Source organism: Sciurus vulgaris (genome assembly GCF_902686455.1).
Source record: "Sciurus vulgaris genome assembly, chromosome: 5".
NCBI classification, from domain to species: domain Eukaryota; kingdom Metazoa; phylum Chordata; class Mammalia; order Rodentia; family Sciuridae; genus Sciurus; species Sciurus vulgaris.
The window spans coordinates 37167641-37183571 of record NC_136465.1 but is presented as its reverse complement, the minus strand read 5'-3'; the positions used below and the strand labels follow the sequence as shown (position 1 = coordinate 37183571).

At 43.6% G+C, this 15931-nt stretch overlaps 1 protein-coding gene across 1 annotated transcript in view; it reads left to right on the top strand.

Moving 5' to 3' along the window:
- ENPP6 (ectonucleotide pyrophosphatase/phosphodiesterase 6) overlaps nucleotides 1–15690 on the top strand; it is a 112205-nt gene extending 96515 nt beyond the window's left edge. Inside the window, exons 7-8 of the mRNA XM_079141860.1 lie at nucleotides 7894–8017; nucleotides 13125–15690. Of these exons, the coding sequence (XP_078997986.1) occupies nucleotides 7894–8017; nucleotides 13125–13333 (333 nt within the window). The 3' untranslated portion in view covers nucleotides 13334–15690. The remainder of the gene's footprint in view (nucleotides 1–7893; nucleotides 8018–13124) is intronic.
- The last annotated feature ends 241 nt before the right edge of the window (nucleotides 15691–15931 follow it).

Here is a 15931-nt window from a genome sequence, read left to right as displayed (position 1 = left end):
CGAAAGCTGTCTGGGAGCTCATGCGTGCCCTTCTCCCCCTTGGCACACTTCAATAAATGCATCCTGGAAAAAAAGAAAAGAAGAAAGAACCCCCACATCCACTTACTGCTTTCCTCCAGTACTTTGCTCTACTCTAACGACTTCTACTGCTTTTGGTCCCCTCTGATTTTGCTGTCTGATATTTTCCATGTCAAGGATCAAGCTGTTTGTGGTAAGAGGATCTCCAGGGTCAATCCAGGGGCCTGCGGCTGAGCAATTAAATTCAGTTTTAGAAAGACAGAGACCCGAACACTGTTAGCGGGACATCTTTTGGTAGTGGCATGCGGCACTAAGGTTCATCACCATTACTGCCAAGGGACTCCAAAAGTTCCCACAACAGGAAGCCCCGCTGGAGGTTAATTTAAAACAGCAATGCTACAAAATCTTTCATTGATCATTTTTACAATCAACATTGAAAATTCTTTGGGATTTCATCTACTTCAATATCTGTGTGTTGGGTTACTGGGGTTATAAGCATATGAAAGTGTATTCTTCGCTTGTTTCCTCATGGTTGCCGAGACCCTATTTTATGCATCTATTGAGATGGCTACCTCTTCCTCTTTCACATGGTGGGGTCCTCTGATGAGTAGCTCTTGCCTTATAATAAATGCTGGGTTGGGGGAATATCTTAGTTTCAACACATACGACAGCATAATCAGTGTCAAGTTCAAGCACCAGTACCAATTTGAAAAGAGAGTAACTGCCAGTAACACTGGTCGTTTAAGAGCACACCATATATCAACATATGCTGTAAAAGTTACCACTGATGATTTTTACAACTTTTTTAACTAAAGAGAAAAGCAGGTGAGAAATAGTATAGAATAGGCTGAAAAGTTTAAGTATTAATGATAGTCAACTAAATTAAATTGGTAGAAAATATTTAAAAACAAAGAAAACCAGTTAAAATAGACATTATTACCCTACATACATGTATGATTACACACTACTGGTGTGTCTCAGCACCATGCACAGCCAGAGGAATGAGAAGTTATGCTCTGTTTGTGTACAATGTGTCAAAATGCTTTCTGCTGTCATGTATAACCAATTAGAATCAAGTTTTTAAACATTTTTAAAAAAATAAAAATAAATATATTTTAAAAAGAGAGAGAGGAAAAACGAAAGGGCAAGAGAGGAAAGGGAGACAGGAGATAAAATGAAGAAAAGAAAAGATGAAAGAGAGGGGAACAGGAAAAGAGATCTCGAGAAGGGTTCTGATTAATTGACAAAATTCGTAAAATTAGAGAACTCTGGCAAAACTCAAAATTTGGAGGGACTTTGGGAATCAGTTTATATCAGACAGCTAAAGCAATGACTGTCACACAGATTCAGCTTTCTTCTTGGTAGGTTTTTGAAATGGTCACCTTGCTTTCTGGTGTTTCAATTTTAGAATCTCCCAACTATTAGGAGGTTCATGTGACACAAATACTGTGCTGTGTGCTTGTTCTCAGCTCTGACCCTGATCAGCAGAACTTGTTAGGGGCATCTGCCTGGGGAGCTCACTGCTTCCTTGCCTCTGTGACTGGGCTGTGGTCTAGCTCAGTGCAGACGTCACCTGCAGAATGGCTTCGTTATTGTGACTAGGGGTGGAACGCAAGTCTGCTGGGCGGCCCTCCTGCCTGTGCCACCAGATTGACCTGGATTGTGTCACATCCCACATTCCTCAGTCTGTGTGCCAGCGGGGAGGTATGCAGGATGCATCACATCTTCCAATCCTTTCCAGGGGAGGAGAGGTGGTCTGGGGCTCGTGGGAGGATGTAGGATCCGACTTTTCCCCTGACCCTGATCCATCCCAGTTCTACCTCCTGTCAGTCATGTTCTTAATCCCAGAGACCAAACTGCCAATTTGAAATGAAAGCACACTTTGCTCTCCTCTGCTCTGTAGACTGCTAGATCTGCAGCCATGACTCGGGTGACCGACCAACCTGGGCTTCTCCCCCGTCTGTGTTACAGCCTCACCCCTATAACTACACTGATGCGCAGCGTGGGTCTCCCCTCATCCAGTAAAGCCCACGTGGCTGTTTGGTCTCGGGTATTCAAGAGGCAAACCATACCAAGAAGAGAGAAAGAAAAATTTAAAAATTAGGAAAAGTAAAATATGAAAAACAAAGGAAAACGGCGGGGTTTTCTAGGTTCCCACTCGGGAAGTTCAAACAAAGAGTCTTTTTAAGCTGTCAGGGCTTCCCCCACTTTCACTGCCCGCCCCACCCCCAGCTCTGGCTCAGATTGCCATGTCTGAGTTTATTTTCTGCTCAGATTGCAAATTTGTTGGACAGCAGCATCTGTTTATCTTAAACTTGGTGGGAGAATTTCTTTCGACTTGTTGGAAGGGAGCTTCCCCTCTCCCGCTGAGCCACTGCCCGCCCATCGCTGACGACATCTAGTCTTTTTATTAATCTCTTTCTATGCTAGAGACTAATATTTTTGGTTTTCACCTGGTTGATGGCTCTCCAAGTTGCCAGTCAGCATTCTCCAGTCTTCTGCCTCAATGGCTGCTGCTGAACTGGTGTTTTAGTTCAGTCTCAGGGAGCTGCTCTGGTGTTCTGGGTTCCTCCTCCTTTCCTTCACCTACTTGTTTTCCTTTAACACTAAAGATAATTGAAACAAAGAGCTAGTAGAGAAACCATAACTCGTATCTAGTAATTATCCCCCTCCCATTCCAAATTAAAGCAAGCTTATGATAGGCTTTATCATGGTGCTCGGATAATGGAGCGAAGGCACCATCTCTCACCAGGTCTTCTCATGGTAGCTTTCTATTTCTGGTTCCTTCCCATTCAAAAAGATTAAGGAGTTGAGTGACTCGCCGAGGAGGGTCCTGGCATTGCCACACCATGTGTGGGGAGGGATCCTGAGAGGCACAGAGGAGTGCTGAACAGATCAACTGGGTGAGGACTCTTTTTAAATTCCTAAGAGAGGCTTCATGCAGAGTCATGAGCTTGTTCTGGCTTGCCTGGGTCTGTCCCAGCTTTTAAAAGTGAAGGTCTTGTATCCCTGAAGCCCCTCAGTGCAAACTGGGACAGCTGGTCACCCTCCTGGATGAGCACATCCTCAGGTAGGCACCGAGAGCAGGAAACCCCCAGTTGCTCTTCCTTCAGAAGTCTCACTGCTGTCTGCTTTCGTCTGCTCCTCTTTTCCCATGTGCAGCTATTCAAGGTCCCCTCACTTCTGAGGCCCTCCTCAGGGACAGGCCTTCCCCTAACAGAGCTCCCAAGGGGTCTGTCACTATGGAGCCTTAGGATATCCCTACCCTGTTGATGAGCACCTCATGTGTGTCCTCCTCCTGGGGCCCTTCCCATCCCTCCCCCCGACTCAGCACACATACATGCATGCACACACACATACACACTCACATATACTCATACACACTCATGCACACAAATACCTGTTCCATTCACTCATGTTCACACCCATCCATACACTCTCATACACATACACACTCGGACACATTTGTACTCATACGCCCCACATACAGAAACACATGTATGTGCTCACAAACACATACACACAGTCTCACATGCTCACACACATAAGCAGAACCCCACCCCACTGGGTGATTCTCCCCACAGGGCTGCTTCTGCTTCCACCCCACTGAAGGCCTCCTGAGTCCCTGAACCTGCCTCGTTGTTTCTAGCGCAGGACACGGATTTCTGGTCTTGTCCTGGCTGGCTCAGGAATCAAAACCAAGTGCAAGCCCCATCCCTCCTTGCCAGTGATGAACTCCTTGGGGTGAAAAGTTGCTACCCTCCTGCTTGCACCCTGCCTGCCTCCACCCCACACAGCCTAGCAGAGCACCTGGCACAGAGCCCGAGCTCAGTGCACGTCTGCAGAATGGAATCAACCAGCCCTGCAACCACTGGCTTCTTCTGGGAAGAGCATCCCACCTTGCTCGAGGCACTTAGCACTAGGGACATACCATTCCTTCCTCCCCCACCAGTTTATTAGTGGGGCACCACCTCCTTCCAGGACAAGCTGTTAGGAGGAGAGGTGTTTTCCCTGACTCTGAAAATGAGCTGTCCCCATGACCATAGGCCTGGCTGCCTGAGTGATCCCACTTGATTACACTCACCTCCCAACATCCCCTCTACACACACACACACACACACACACACACACACACACACACACACCTTTGCCCAGATCTGGATGGTCTGGGTACTTCCTCTGGAAGTCACTAGGTGGCACCAGGTGGCAGTCCACCGGTCTGATAGAGTCTAGACAAGACCAGCTCCCAATCAGGAGCCTGAGGACTCCCAGGATAGGGGTTCCCACTCTGGAGGCTGAGAGGTGTGTGACACACACTTGCTCACTGGCATGGCACCATATGTATGCCTTGAAAAGATAACGTGGGAAACGACACAAAAATGCCAAAAGCCATTTGGAGAAGGAAGCAAATCATCAGGGCACTATTTTGAACATAATGTAACATATATGTACATACGCATGTAATATACTCCATTCAGCCACTTAGATGAAATAATTATTTCTCACGTAACCAGTTTATTATTATTTTCTAAATCATGAAGAGAAGTCATATTACTGGGGTAATTTGTCACTTTAGTAAAATCTTATGGATTTGCCTCTGATAGACAGATCCACAATCACCTTCAGGGCTGAGGTTTTAATTATTGCTTTGCATTTATTTGTGGAATGAATAACTGCCATTTTTTAGGCTGTAATCTTTTTTTTTTTTTTTTTTTCCGGTGCCAGGGATGGAACCCAGGGGCGCTTAACCACTGAGCCAGCTGAGCCAATCCATATATATATATATATGAGAGACAAGTTCTCACTGAGTTGCTCAGTACCTCACTAAGTTGCTGAGGCTGTCCTTGAATTCTCAGTCCTCCTGCCTCAGCCTCACAGGCCACTGGGATTACAGGAGTGCGCCACAGCACCCAGCTAGGCTGCAATCTTTTAATCAGGCAAACAATCCTCATACCCTGGACCAGCTCCTGTCTTGTGGGATATATGCCTACCATGGGGTTCATAATTAGTAAGGTCATTAATAACAAAAATGTTGTACTTAGTGCTTCCCAAGTCACCGCCTTGGCCTGGTGGGTTGTGAGGAGGGACCCAACACATTAAATTAGCTGACAAAGCTAAATTGGGATGTGTGGTGATCTTTCCCACAGATAGATAAAGAACAAGAAGCAGTATAAAAAGCTGGAAATGCAGTAAGTTCATAAAGCATGTCCATGGAAAAATACAAGCTACAGCTGGAGAAGGAGGGACGAGGGATGATGAAAATTCAGGAAATGGAGAGTCAATGAAATAGTGCAATTTGGAAAGCAGAAATGCTCAGGAGCGATTTATGGGGTGAGACCGGATGGGTGTGCAATGCGATATGACAGCTAAATAAGCAAGCGAGAGTTCAGCTTTCACAACCAGAGCTCCTCGCCACAGCCAATGACATCTGGTGACCATATTGCTGCCATTTATTGAGCACCTACTGTGTGTCAGGAACTTAGCACACGGTCATGTCCAGAATCCTTCAAAATCCCAATAAAGTGGGTATTGTCATCCCTATATCTAGCAAGGAAACTGAAGCTCAGGGAAGTTAAGTCACTTGTCAGGAGCACAGAACTGGAGATTAACAAACGGGTCTTGACCCCCACAACCAATCCAATTCCAAGATCTCATCTTCGTACTTTGAATCCTGGTCACACCCAGTGGACAAATCCACAGAGCACAGGGGGACACTTCATCTCACTGTCCAATTCCAAAAAGAGCAGGGCAGTGGCCTCTAGCTGTAAACTCTGGATTGTAGAAGACACACAAGGACTGGAAGACAAACCTGAGTTCGAACTCAGCACTACCTCTTACTAGCTCTAAGCTAGTAAGACTCTAAGCATGTCACTTAACCTCTCTGTGCCATAGTGCTTTCAACTACAAATGGGGATAATACTATCATATACCCTAAGAGATTGTGATAACTAAGTGAACATGAGGGTGGGCTTTAGGTGAACTGAATGGCTCACTAGATACCTGACACTCTACTAATCTTGTAAGCCAGCCTAGAAATTGCTAGCGGTCTCATAGTTTTGATTCGACTTATTCCTCAAAACCAACCAATTCAATCTCCTGCATTTGAAATATTCGTAATATTAAACCCTGCTCAGAGGAAGATGATTGGAAAATCAGGAATGAATAGTTACTCTGCAAAAAATGGCTAGGATTGTGTTCAACAGGCTGCAGCCCCTCAGGATTCACAATAAGCACCTGTGGTCTAAGACAAACTGAGTTCTTAAGGTGACAGGGAGGTGATGGCTCTGGAACCCATCCCAAATGAAGAATGGCTGAGGGAAGGGACACAGGCCTGCATCACAGGACTGTGGGCGTCACCTCCAGATGCTTGAATAAGTGTAGGAGAGGAAGCTCTGTGCTCTTCCTGAGGTGAAGCCAGAAGGAAAGAAGGATGGGGTGATATTCCTGGGGCAAGGGGCACTGGGACAGTCGCGAGCAAACCCCTGTGGGGTTTGGTTGCTTTGCTAGCAACGTGTACACTGCTTTCCAACAACGCTTCAACCTCACCTGGGTATCTTACCATGCAATTCAGTTCTGATACGAATACCCAGAGTTACAGCAAAGAAGAGGCTCAGTCCCACAGGACTTCAGACACCGTGTGCAGGTCCTGGCTCCCTGGCTGCCAGCACTTGAGTCTGATTTGGCTAGAAATTCAAGGATTCTATTAAGCCATAAAGAAGAATGACATTGTGTCATTTGCAGGAAAATGGATAGAACCTGAAAGCACGATGTTAAATGAAACAAACCACACTCGGAAAGTCCAAGGGCATATATTTTCTCTCGTTTGTGGAAGATGGAGGGCAAGGTGGGGGAGAGCTCATGAAAAGAGAAGGGAGACCAGTAGAGTAGAGGAAAGGGACCAAAGGGAGGAAGTCGGGGGAGAAGGGGAGATACTGGGGAGACAGTGACCACATTCTACCATTACACGTGCTCATGCATGAATATGTAAAGACGAATCCCACTATTATGTACAATAATAAAACAGCAATAAAAAAGTTTAAAAAGAAACAAATTCGAGGGGTCTCGCAACCCTACTTATCAGGTTCAGTAATTCACTAGAATAAATTATGGGACTCAGGAAAGTGCTACACTTGTAATTACAGTTTTATTATAAAGGATACAACTCAGGAACAGTCAGATGGAGGAGATGCCTATAACAAAGCATGGAAGGTGGCGGTCACAGAGCTGCCATTCCCTGCAGCTGCCTGAACTACGTAATCCCAGGGGTTTTTTATGGGATCGTTGATCACATGATTAAATTCAATGTCCAGCACCTTTTCCCTCCCCAGTGAGAGGGCACAAGGCTGAGAGTTCTGACCTTCTAATCACAAGGTTCATTCCTCTGGTGACCAGTCCTCATCCCAAAGTGATGTAGCAACCCCCAACCCCAGGACTCACCTTATTAGCATAGACTCTGATACAGGAGGAAGGGTTTCATGATGAAGAACACACTTATCGTTCAGGAAATTCCAAGGGTTTTAGGAGCTCTGTGTCAGGAACCTGGGACAAAGACCAAATCTATATTTTATTATGCCACAGACACACTTGAACTTCCCTTCTGTCCCTAACATGCTGGATTTAGTAGTTCTAAAACTGATTACGAGATGCAGTTCAGGTCCATGTAAGAAAATACCTTCCTAGTTTAAAGCTCTTCAGCAGTTTAAGAGGCTGCAGCCAAAGGTGTGAGCTACCTGGAGCAGAGGGTGATGCATATGATGCACTTGAGGCTGCTGACCCAAGGAGGGAATGTCCGCACTGCCAGGCAGTCTGGACCCAATGCTCACTCATCACAACCATGGTGACACACTGTAACATCATTTCCTTGCTCGATTTCAGAGTCGAGAAATGCTTCCGTTTTGGATGAACAGTACAGGCAAGCGGGAAGGCTGGCAGCGTGGATGGCATGGATATGACAACGAGCTCATGGACATGAGGGGCATCTTCCTGGCCTTTGGACCTGGTAGGCAAGGACACGACCCAATCCTCTTAGCTGTTCCCAGGGAAGTGCCTGTAATAGGGGCTCTTCACGGAGTGATCTCTTTATGGACCCTCTTTATGAGCCAAGCTGAGCAAACCCAGCCGGTCTCCATGAAACATCTTTTGCTGGCTTCCTTTCAAATGCTTCTTGGGTTTGGCAATTGTGGCCAAATACTTTTCCTTGTAAATTTTAAATCCTGAGTGCAATGAACAAAATGTATTCCACATGTTTGTGATTCATTTTTTACTTAATTCATCAAAACGTTGTTTCCCAGTTATCTGAAGTCCAGGAAAGTTTACAGAATACCATGCTGCTGACAGCTGTGAGTTTCAAAGTTGATGCAATTGCTTCATGTGCTCTGACCTTTACATAGCCCCTCCCTGTCTAGAGCACTCACCCCTGTGGGTTAATTCAGTTTAGGGCCCAACCAGAAGCTGGGATGTGTGCAAGGGTAGGCTCAGAAATGACCTTGGGATTGACTCTGAGAATGAGCCAGAATGACTAAGGATGTCTTGCATGGAAGCAAATTTGCTGAGTCTTCTTTGATCAGATTGTATTCCAAAGTGCTGGAAGAAAGGGGAGATGGAGAGGGCCTATTTATTCATTTGATTTAATTGATAGGACACTCTAAATTCACACTTTGGGAAAGTTTCCCAAATGCTAACTGAACATTACTATTGTAACACTTCATTCTTTCAAATTAAAAAAGGAAAAAACACACAACAGTCATCAACCATCAGTTGACTAGTTCATAAACTACTCTCTTCCTCACAACTATCCATCCTTCCTTTACTAAATCTAATCACCCTAATGTCTATATCCCAATTGACTTTTTTTTTTTTTTTGGTACCTGGGATTGAACCCAGGGATGCCTAAGCCACATTCCCAAGCTCATATAATATATATAATATATATATTTTTTTAATTTAGAAACAAGGGTTTCTCTAAGTTTCTTAGGATCTTGCTAAGTTGCTGATGCTGGTTTTGAACTTGTGATCCTGCCTTGGCCTCCCAAGCCACTGGGATTACAGGCATGTGACACCATACCTGGCCCCAAATGCCTAGGGGATATTCTAGATGTTGGTCAAAATATTTCAGCCCAAGAAAGTCCACACTTTCCTCTCCAATCATAGGTTGAACATCTTATCTACACACTCTGCTCTTCTCTTTACTTGTAACAAAACCAAGGACAAGTCAACTTTCTCATCTCATTTGGTCTACCTTGATTCACTCTTGATTCTCAAGAACCATGAGGTGTCAGTTTCTTCAACCTCCAGGACAGCCTCTGAGAGTCTAAGTCTGGGGGATACATTGGTTCAAACTCTTTCCCTCATGTGATTCAAGTTCCCAAGTCCCAAAGTGGGCATCAGAACCAGCTGCAGCAAATGAATATAGATCATCCATGGTGTTGGCCTGAGAATTCACAGGACATCTGAGCATGTTGCCATTGACCAGTGAAAGTTATCAAATGCTTCCTGTTAACCAAGCCCCAGGTCATCATGCCGAGCTCTGAAGCTAGAGAAATTAAGAATGGAGCCTTGAAGACTGGGGTGAGCTATAGATCCACAGGAGATGGTTCAGGATTTGGACTTCATATGGGAAAACACCAGTCAGCCAGGCTTTTAATCAATAGCATCGCTTCCGCCTCCCCTAGAAGAGAGAAGTAAGATCGTGAATGCAAAATACTTGCCCATGAAGGAGTGTATGTGAGCAAGAGTCTCAGGCATATTTTAAAGCAGAACCAAATCTAGCCCCAAACCAAAATTTCTAAATGAAGTACCCAAAGCTGCATTAAATTAGAGTTAAATTCAGTGGGGAGATTTCATCCATTAACCAAGACCTCCATCATATGCTCCTTTAAAACTAAAAGCCCTCGATCTTACCAACAGAAAGACGACCCCTGATGGAAATGGACTGGGCTAATTGCAAAAGGCTTCCAGGCAGATACAGCCTTGAGAGCCTCCCACAAACCATCACGTTTCTGGCTCCAAGTCTCATGAAAGATTAAACAGCTTTGCACATGGACTGTTTACTCGGAAGAAAATTTAAGAGTGAGGCCTTTAATAGCTATCTAGCTGCACTCGCAGATAAAGGTGCATCCCTCCTGATTAATTGTGCTTCTTGCTTAGAGAGGGGGCTGGGCATCACTGCGGCTGTCCAGATAACCAGCCTTAGAAGTGAGTAAGTCTGGTCCAGCAAAGAGAAAGGGAAATAATTCTGAAGATAGCCTCTCTGGTTAATCCTAGTTTCTAATTTGAACAGCCTAATCTTGCCCTAGAGAACTCTGCATTCGAGATAAGACAGCCGGAGCGCAATTCAGAGAGCTGCCATGAGCAGCAAGCCTGGCTCAAGGTGGCCAGGCACGGCATAAGCTTGCAGATCCTTCTCTCCTCAGGAGACACATTTTATATCCAGAAGTATGTAAACCCATGGGAATAACAGGGAGGCCCATTCTAGGTTCAGAATGCCATCTTGAGCTAGCAGAGTTTATAAGGGTTCTCCCAAATTGGACTGGACATTGCTTGGCTGTTGGAGAATTTTCTAGAAACTTTCATTTTAGCCTGGATCATCTCTGCATTTGAGTCCCAAAGTCCCATCCCTGAAGAACACGGAAATCACAAACTAGATGGGAAAGAAAACCCAATTCTCTTTCCTGCTTATGTGCTCAGGATTTAATTTTGTACTTTGAAGGCAAAATAGAAAAGATGATCTTTCCTAACACTTTTGTCAGAAGAGCCTGATCTTGATTTTTTTTTTCTGTGAAGTGTTAAAAATAAAGTGGATTTTTGAAAGGCTGGGGAAGGACAGCTCTCATGCCCTCCTGCCTACATGTGACAAGGACACACCACATGTGGTGGGGAGTGTGATTGTCACATCCAGATCACATGGAGTCAGGAGAGAGAAGAGTGGCTTCCACAGGGACACACATTCCGTTAATTTCTCATGGTGTGGTGGATTCTTCTGATGGGGAAGTGCAATCACAACCTTGTCTATCAAAAGAGGATGCTGGAGTAGCCCCCTCACCCCTTCTTCAGGCGAGTTCTGAATTTTTTTGAAACTAGTTTTGACTTTGAGGTGGTGCTGACCCTTATCCTTCCTGCTCCAAAAGAAAACTGAACCCTCTAAATAATTTTTTTTTTGTACCAGTGATTGAACCCAGGAGCTCTCAACCACTGAGCCACAGTCCTTTTTATTTTAAGATTCTTTTTTTGAGGCAGGGTCTTGCTAAGTTGCCCAGGGCCTCACTAAATTGCTAAGGCTGGCTTTGAACTCGCCATCCTCTTGCTTCAACCTCCCAAGCTGCTGGGATTACAGGCATGTGCTACCATGCCTGACCTTCTAAATAATTAGTAAGGCAAACATTTTCAATCCAAAGTTTTCCCTTGCTGGACATTTATTATGCATGTTGATTGATAACAATGGCTGTCATTTATTAAGCACCTGCAGTGTGTTGAGAACTAGGATTGAACCACTTGCTATTGAGTCCATGCACTTTTTACACTAAATTCAACCTTAATTCTCCAAAGTAAACAAAACCCATCACTTCAGAAGTTGCCCTGGATCTGACATACCATGCAGCAGAGTTTTCTGTGTAAGACTGTCTTTCGTGTTTTTAATTCCAGGAACAGAGTATGGTGTTGGTGCTTCTAGAATATGTTGCTCTTGTTGTTTTCTTGCTTTTTAAGTAGCCTATGTGATTATTTTAGCAAAGTAATTATGAAGGTTATTTTCTGAGATAGAAACTTGACTTTGTAGTCCCCCAAACAATCCATTTCCTTTAAAAACCTTGAACTGAAAACACCAGCTTGTATTAATGGATCAAATCTCCCTGAATTTAACCCTAATGTACCTTTGGGTATTTTGCTGGGGACCTAAAAACAAAGTTGCTTATTATTACTATACTCTTATATTCACTCTTCAAATGAACAAGAGCTTTTTTTTTAAAATTTTTTAATTTGTTCTTTTTAGATACACAAGACAGTAGAATATATTTTGACATATTATACATACATGGAGCATAAGTTATTCTAATTAGGATCCCATTCTTGTGGTTGTACATGATGTGGAGTGTCACTGGTTGTGTATTCATATACGAACATGGGAAAGTTATGTCCAGTTCATTCTGTCTTTCTTATTCCCATCCCCCCTCCCTTCCCTTCTTCCTCTTTGATGAACAAGTGCTTTGTATTCAGCATCTCATTCACCTCCCATGGAGAAGGAGGATGTGATCTCGATTAAAATCCCTTCAATGACTTACAGATTACAGGGTCCCCTTCTGTGCATCTTAGTGACCATGCTGTGGATGGCCAGTCTTGCCCTTTACACTCTTGTATTACAGCCCAAGTTTGGGACAGGCTCTGGGTAGAGACATGATGCTCTTCTGCATTAGATCTCTGAACCATCCTTTAGCTTCCTGACTCCTATACCAGTCTGCCCATTTTTCTCACAGCTAAGTTATTTTATCTGTCACTGAAAGGCTCCCAGATAATATCCAATTGATCTTCCAAACATACTTGGAAAACTCTTGACATTCCTGGTGAGCTGGCAACACCAATGACATGATATAACTTTTCATTTCATCGAGACCTGGGACCTTTACGTGGCAGAAAAATGGAGAAACATTCTTGAGTTGCTATGCAGCAGATACAGACATCTTGGCTCTCAGTCCACCCAGATAGGTGTTCCAGAACATATGTATACAATTTAAGGGGAGCCAGGAAGACAATCTATCTTCTCTAACCCCAGTGGCTCTCCCGTGCTCTGTAGAAATAGCACAGCTTCAACTGGGCCTTCTGACCCTGCAGGAAAGATCTGTTGTCACAAAGGAAGCACAGTTAGGCACAAAGAAAGTCTGTTTGTTGACTTGTCTTTTAAAGAGAGAGACTCATCTATGAGCCATCGAAAGCTATTTCTTTTCATGACCTAGAACTTACCACATTCACAGTCATTTGGCCACACCCATTGATGGAGAGGATTTTGCAAGTCTCCAAGTTGCCTGGAGTCTGAATGGATTTCTTCCACATTTGATTCAACTTCTCTGTGCTAGTTTACCAACCCTGACGACCTATTGTTTTCCTTTTCTTTTCAGATTTCAAATCCAACTTCAGAGCTGCTCCAATCAGATCCGTGGATGTCTACAATGTCATGTGCAACATGGCAGGCATCTCCCCACTGCCCAATAACGGATCCTGGTCCAGGGTGGTATGCATGCTGAAGGACCCGGCCAGCTCAGTTCCCTCTGTCCAGCCGAGCAACTGTGCATTGGCCTTCATTCTTCTCCTCCTGTTCGCACATTGATCATATTGTTTGTCCCCAAAATGGTGTTGGCAAAGTGTGCCTCCAATGTGGAATGTTTCTCAATTTCTGTATGAATAATAGCTTCATTAACACAATCAAGGCCATATATATTTTCAATATATTGTTCTAGGATACTTTTACACATAAAAGTCAGATAGTTTTTTTTTAAATGTTCCAAATTTTGTTTTTCCTAAAAGCAGGTAAATCCTATGTTTTCATTTGTCTAATTTTATGCAGTTTTCTCCTTTCCTTTCAAATTGTTGCTCAAGATAAGCTATTTGAGCAGTGGCCGACCCTGAAGCAGCCAAACTTGGATAGGATAGTCTGTGGTCATCCTGGCTCCCTCTCTGTCCTGCCTCGCACAAAATAGCTTCTCAGACCAGGCCCTTTATTTGTTCCCTGTCCACACTCAGGAGCCATCCTTGAGGTCTGTGACCACAATCCTGTACTGACCTTTCCATTCCAAAAAGGAGGAGGTCTACGCGAAAGCAATATCTTCTGTTTCTAACCCAGCTTATGGAGTCCCAGGAAGGACATATCGTAGCAGGGATTATCCATCAACCAACAAAAAACACTGAGGGTTGGAGAACTCATAGAACAAGGTGACAGACCTGGGTCCCCTCCCAAAGTCTTAGTGCACAATACTTTCTCCCTCCTCTTGAAGAGAAGAAAGGCTAGAAGAGATGTGGGCTTCCATGAGATTTATTGCACAGAACATCATGGTATGAAGCCTTGGGAACAGCAGACCCTCAAGTTAAAGGAGTGACGGAATGCCTGCCCACCCCTCTGCCCCATCTGCCTGTAGGACAACTTCCTCAAACACCACCACTCTTTGGCTCCTGATTTGGGGCATTGAGCATAGTCATATCTGGCATGCCAATACAGATCAGGCAAAGAGATGGGTAGGTGCCTCACTGACGAGAATGTGAACATGCTTGCAGAAATCTTACTTCATTGCTTGGACTGGTGACACATTAAACATAAGCTTCATGCACAAGTAGCCCTGAAGCAATACTTGCTTAACAGCCAAAAAGGAAATCCTTGAATGACACAGAATTCCAAAGAAAATGGTGGGGTGCAGGAATGGGGAGAGCCTAATGGAGCCTGATCCTAGTCACTGACCAACTAGCCATTTGATTAGAAAACAAACGTCAAAGTGGAGGTCAAAGTGCCACCTCAGAGACCCAAGTTTTGTAGAAATGCCTGAGATCAGTCCCTAAGCCTGAGTTAATAGATATTTTAGTGTAGTCACCTATGTTTGCTGTAGGAGATCTTCAAACGATTCCTGAATTTTTAAATGATTAGATTCTCGTATATATAGATAGCCCCCATATATGATGGTTCGACTTAATGACTTTTGACTTTACGATGATGTGAAAGCAGTACATATTTAGGAGAAATAGTCCTTGGGATATTGAACTTGAATCTTTTCCCAGGCTAGTAAGATGATGCTGAGTGGTAGCTTCCAGGCAGCCACGTGGTCATGGGGGTAAACAACTGATACCATGAGGTTCAGCAGGTTTGGTGTATTAAATGTTTTTTTTTTTTTTTTTTTTTTTAACTCACTGATGTATTTAACTTATGATGAGTTTATCAGAATGAGATAAAGTCAAGTCTCCTAGGAATCTGTATATGATTCCTAGTATTGCTTTTAAAATAAGTTTCCATTAAGATGAAGTACACCTGCACGTGAGACTCTGTCAGGAGGACAATACATCACATCTGCTCAGGACAAGGAAGTTCTTATAAGGTAATTATCTTGAGAAATGAATGACAAGCCTCGCCTGATTCAGGAAGACGGGGAGGCTTCTCCGTGCTCATGAAAGCAAAGGATTGCTACTTCAAAATACTGAATTTTTCTGCACAAAAGATTTCTAAGGATTTTTGGAATATGTTTTTAAAACTCCAGCAAACATTGACTCACTCGGAAAGGAGGCAAATCAGCCTTTGTGGTGTGGCTGAAAACAAATAGTACTTTCAGAACATTGGTGCTGGTTGTGGAGACAGACATCTGTTGTTCAAAATTTGCTCTCTCCTTAAAGGAAGATGCTCTGCTGAATTCTATGGAGCCCACTTCCTGCCCTGTGAAGAAGGATCTCTAAGAGGTATCCAAGCAATTAAATTAAAAGCACATCCTCAAAATCAAGAGGGGATAAGCACATACACAGTGTTGTGCCTCCCTTTCCGGTTCTGTTCTTCCCTTTCTCCCCTGTACTCACCCTTTAAAGCTTCAAATCACGTAACATAATTTCAGCTATTTTTCTGACAAGGTGTAATTTCTCAATAAATAATGTGCATAAATGAAAGAAAATAAGACACCAAAGGAATCATGAGTACTGGTAAATAATAAAAAGAAATTCAGACTGAATGGAAAAAAAAACTTATTTGTCAAATAATTCATCCAGTTTAGTGGCTTAATTATTGGCTCAAATTTGTTTCCTTTATTTTTGTCTTGAAGATGCATTATTTTCCCTAGAAAAATTCCACTTTTCTAAATACATTTTGTTCCATAGGTGTAAAATCTGTTAGGAACAGGTATACACATTTCCCTCCTTGGATTATTTTCTGAATTTTCTGCTAATTCCAGGAGGAAGAGAG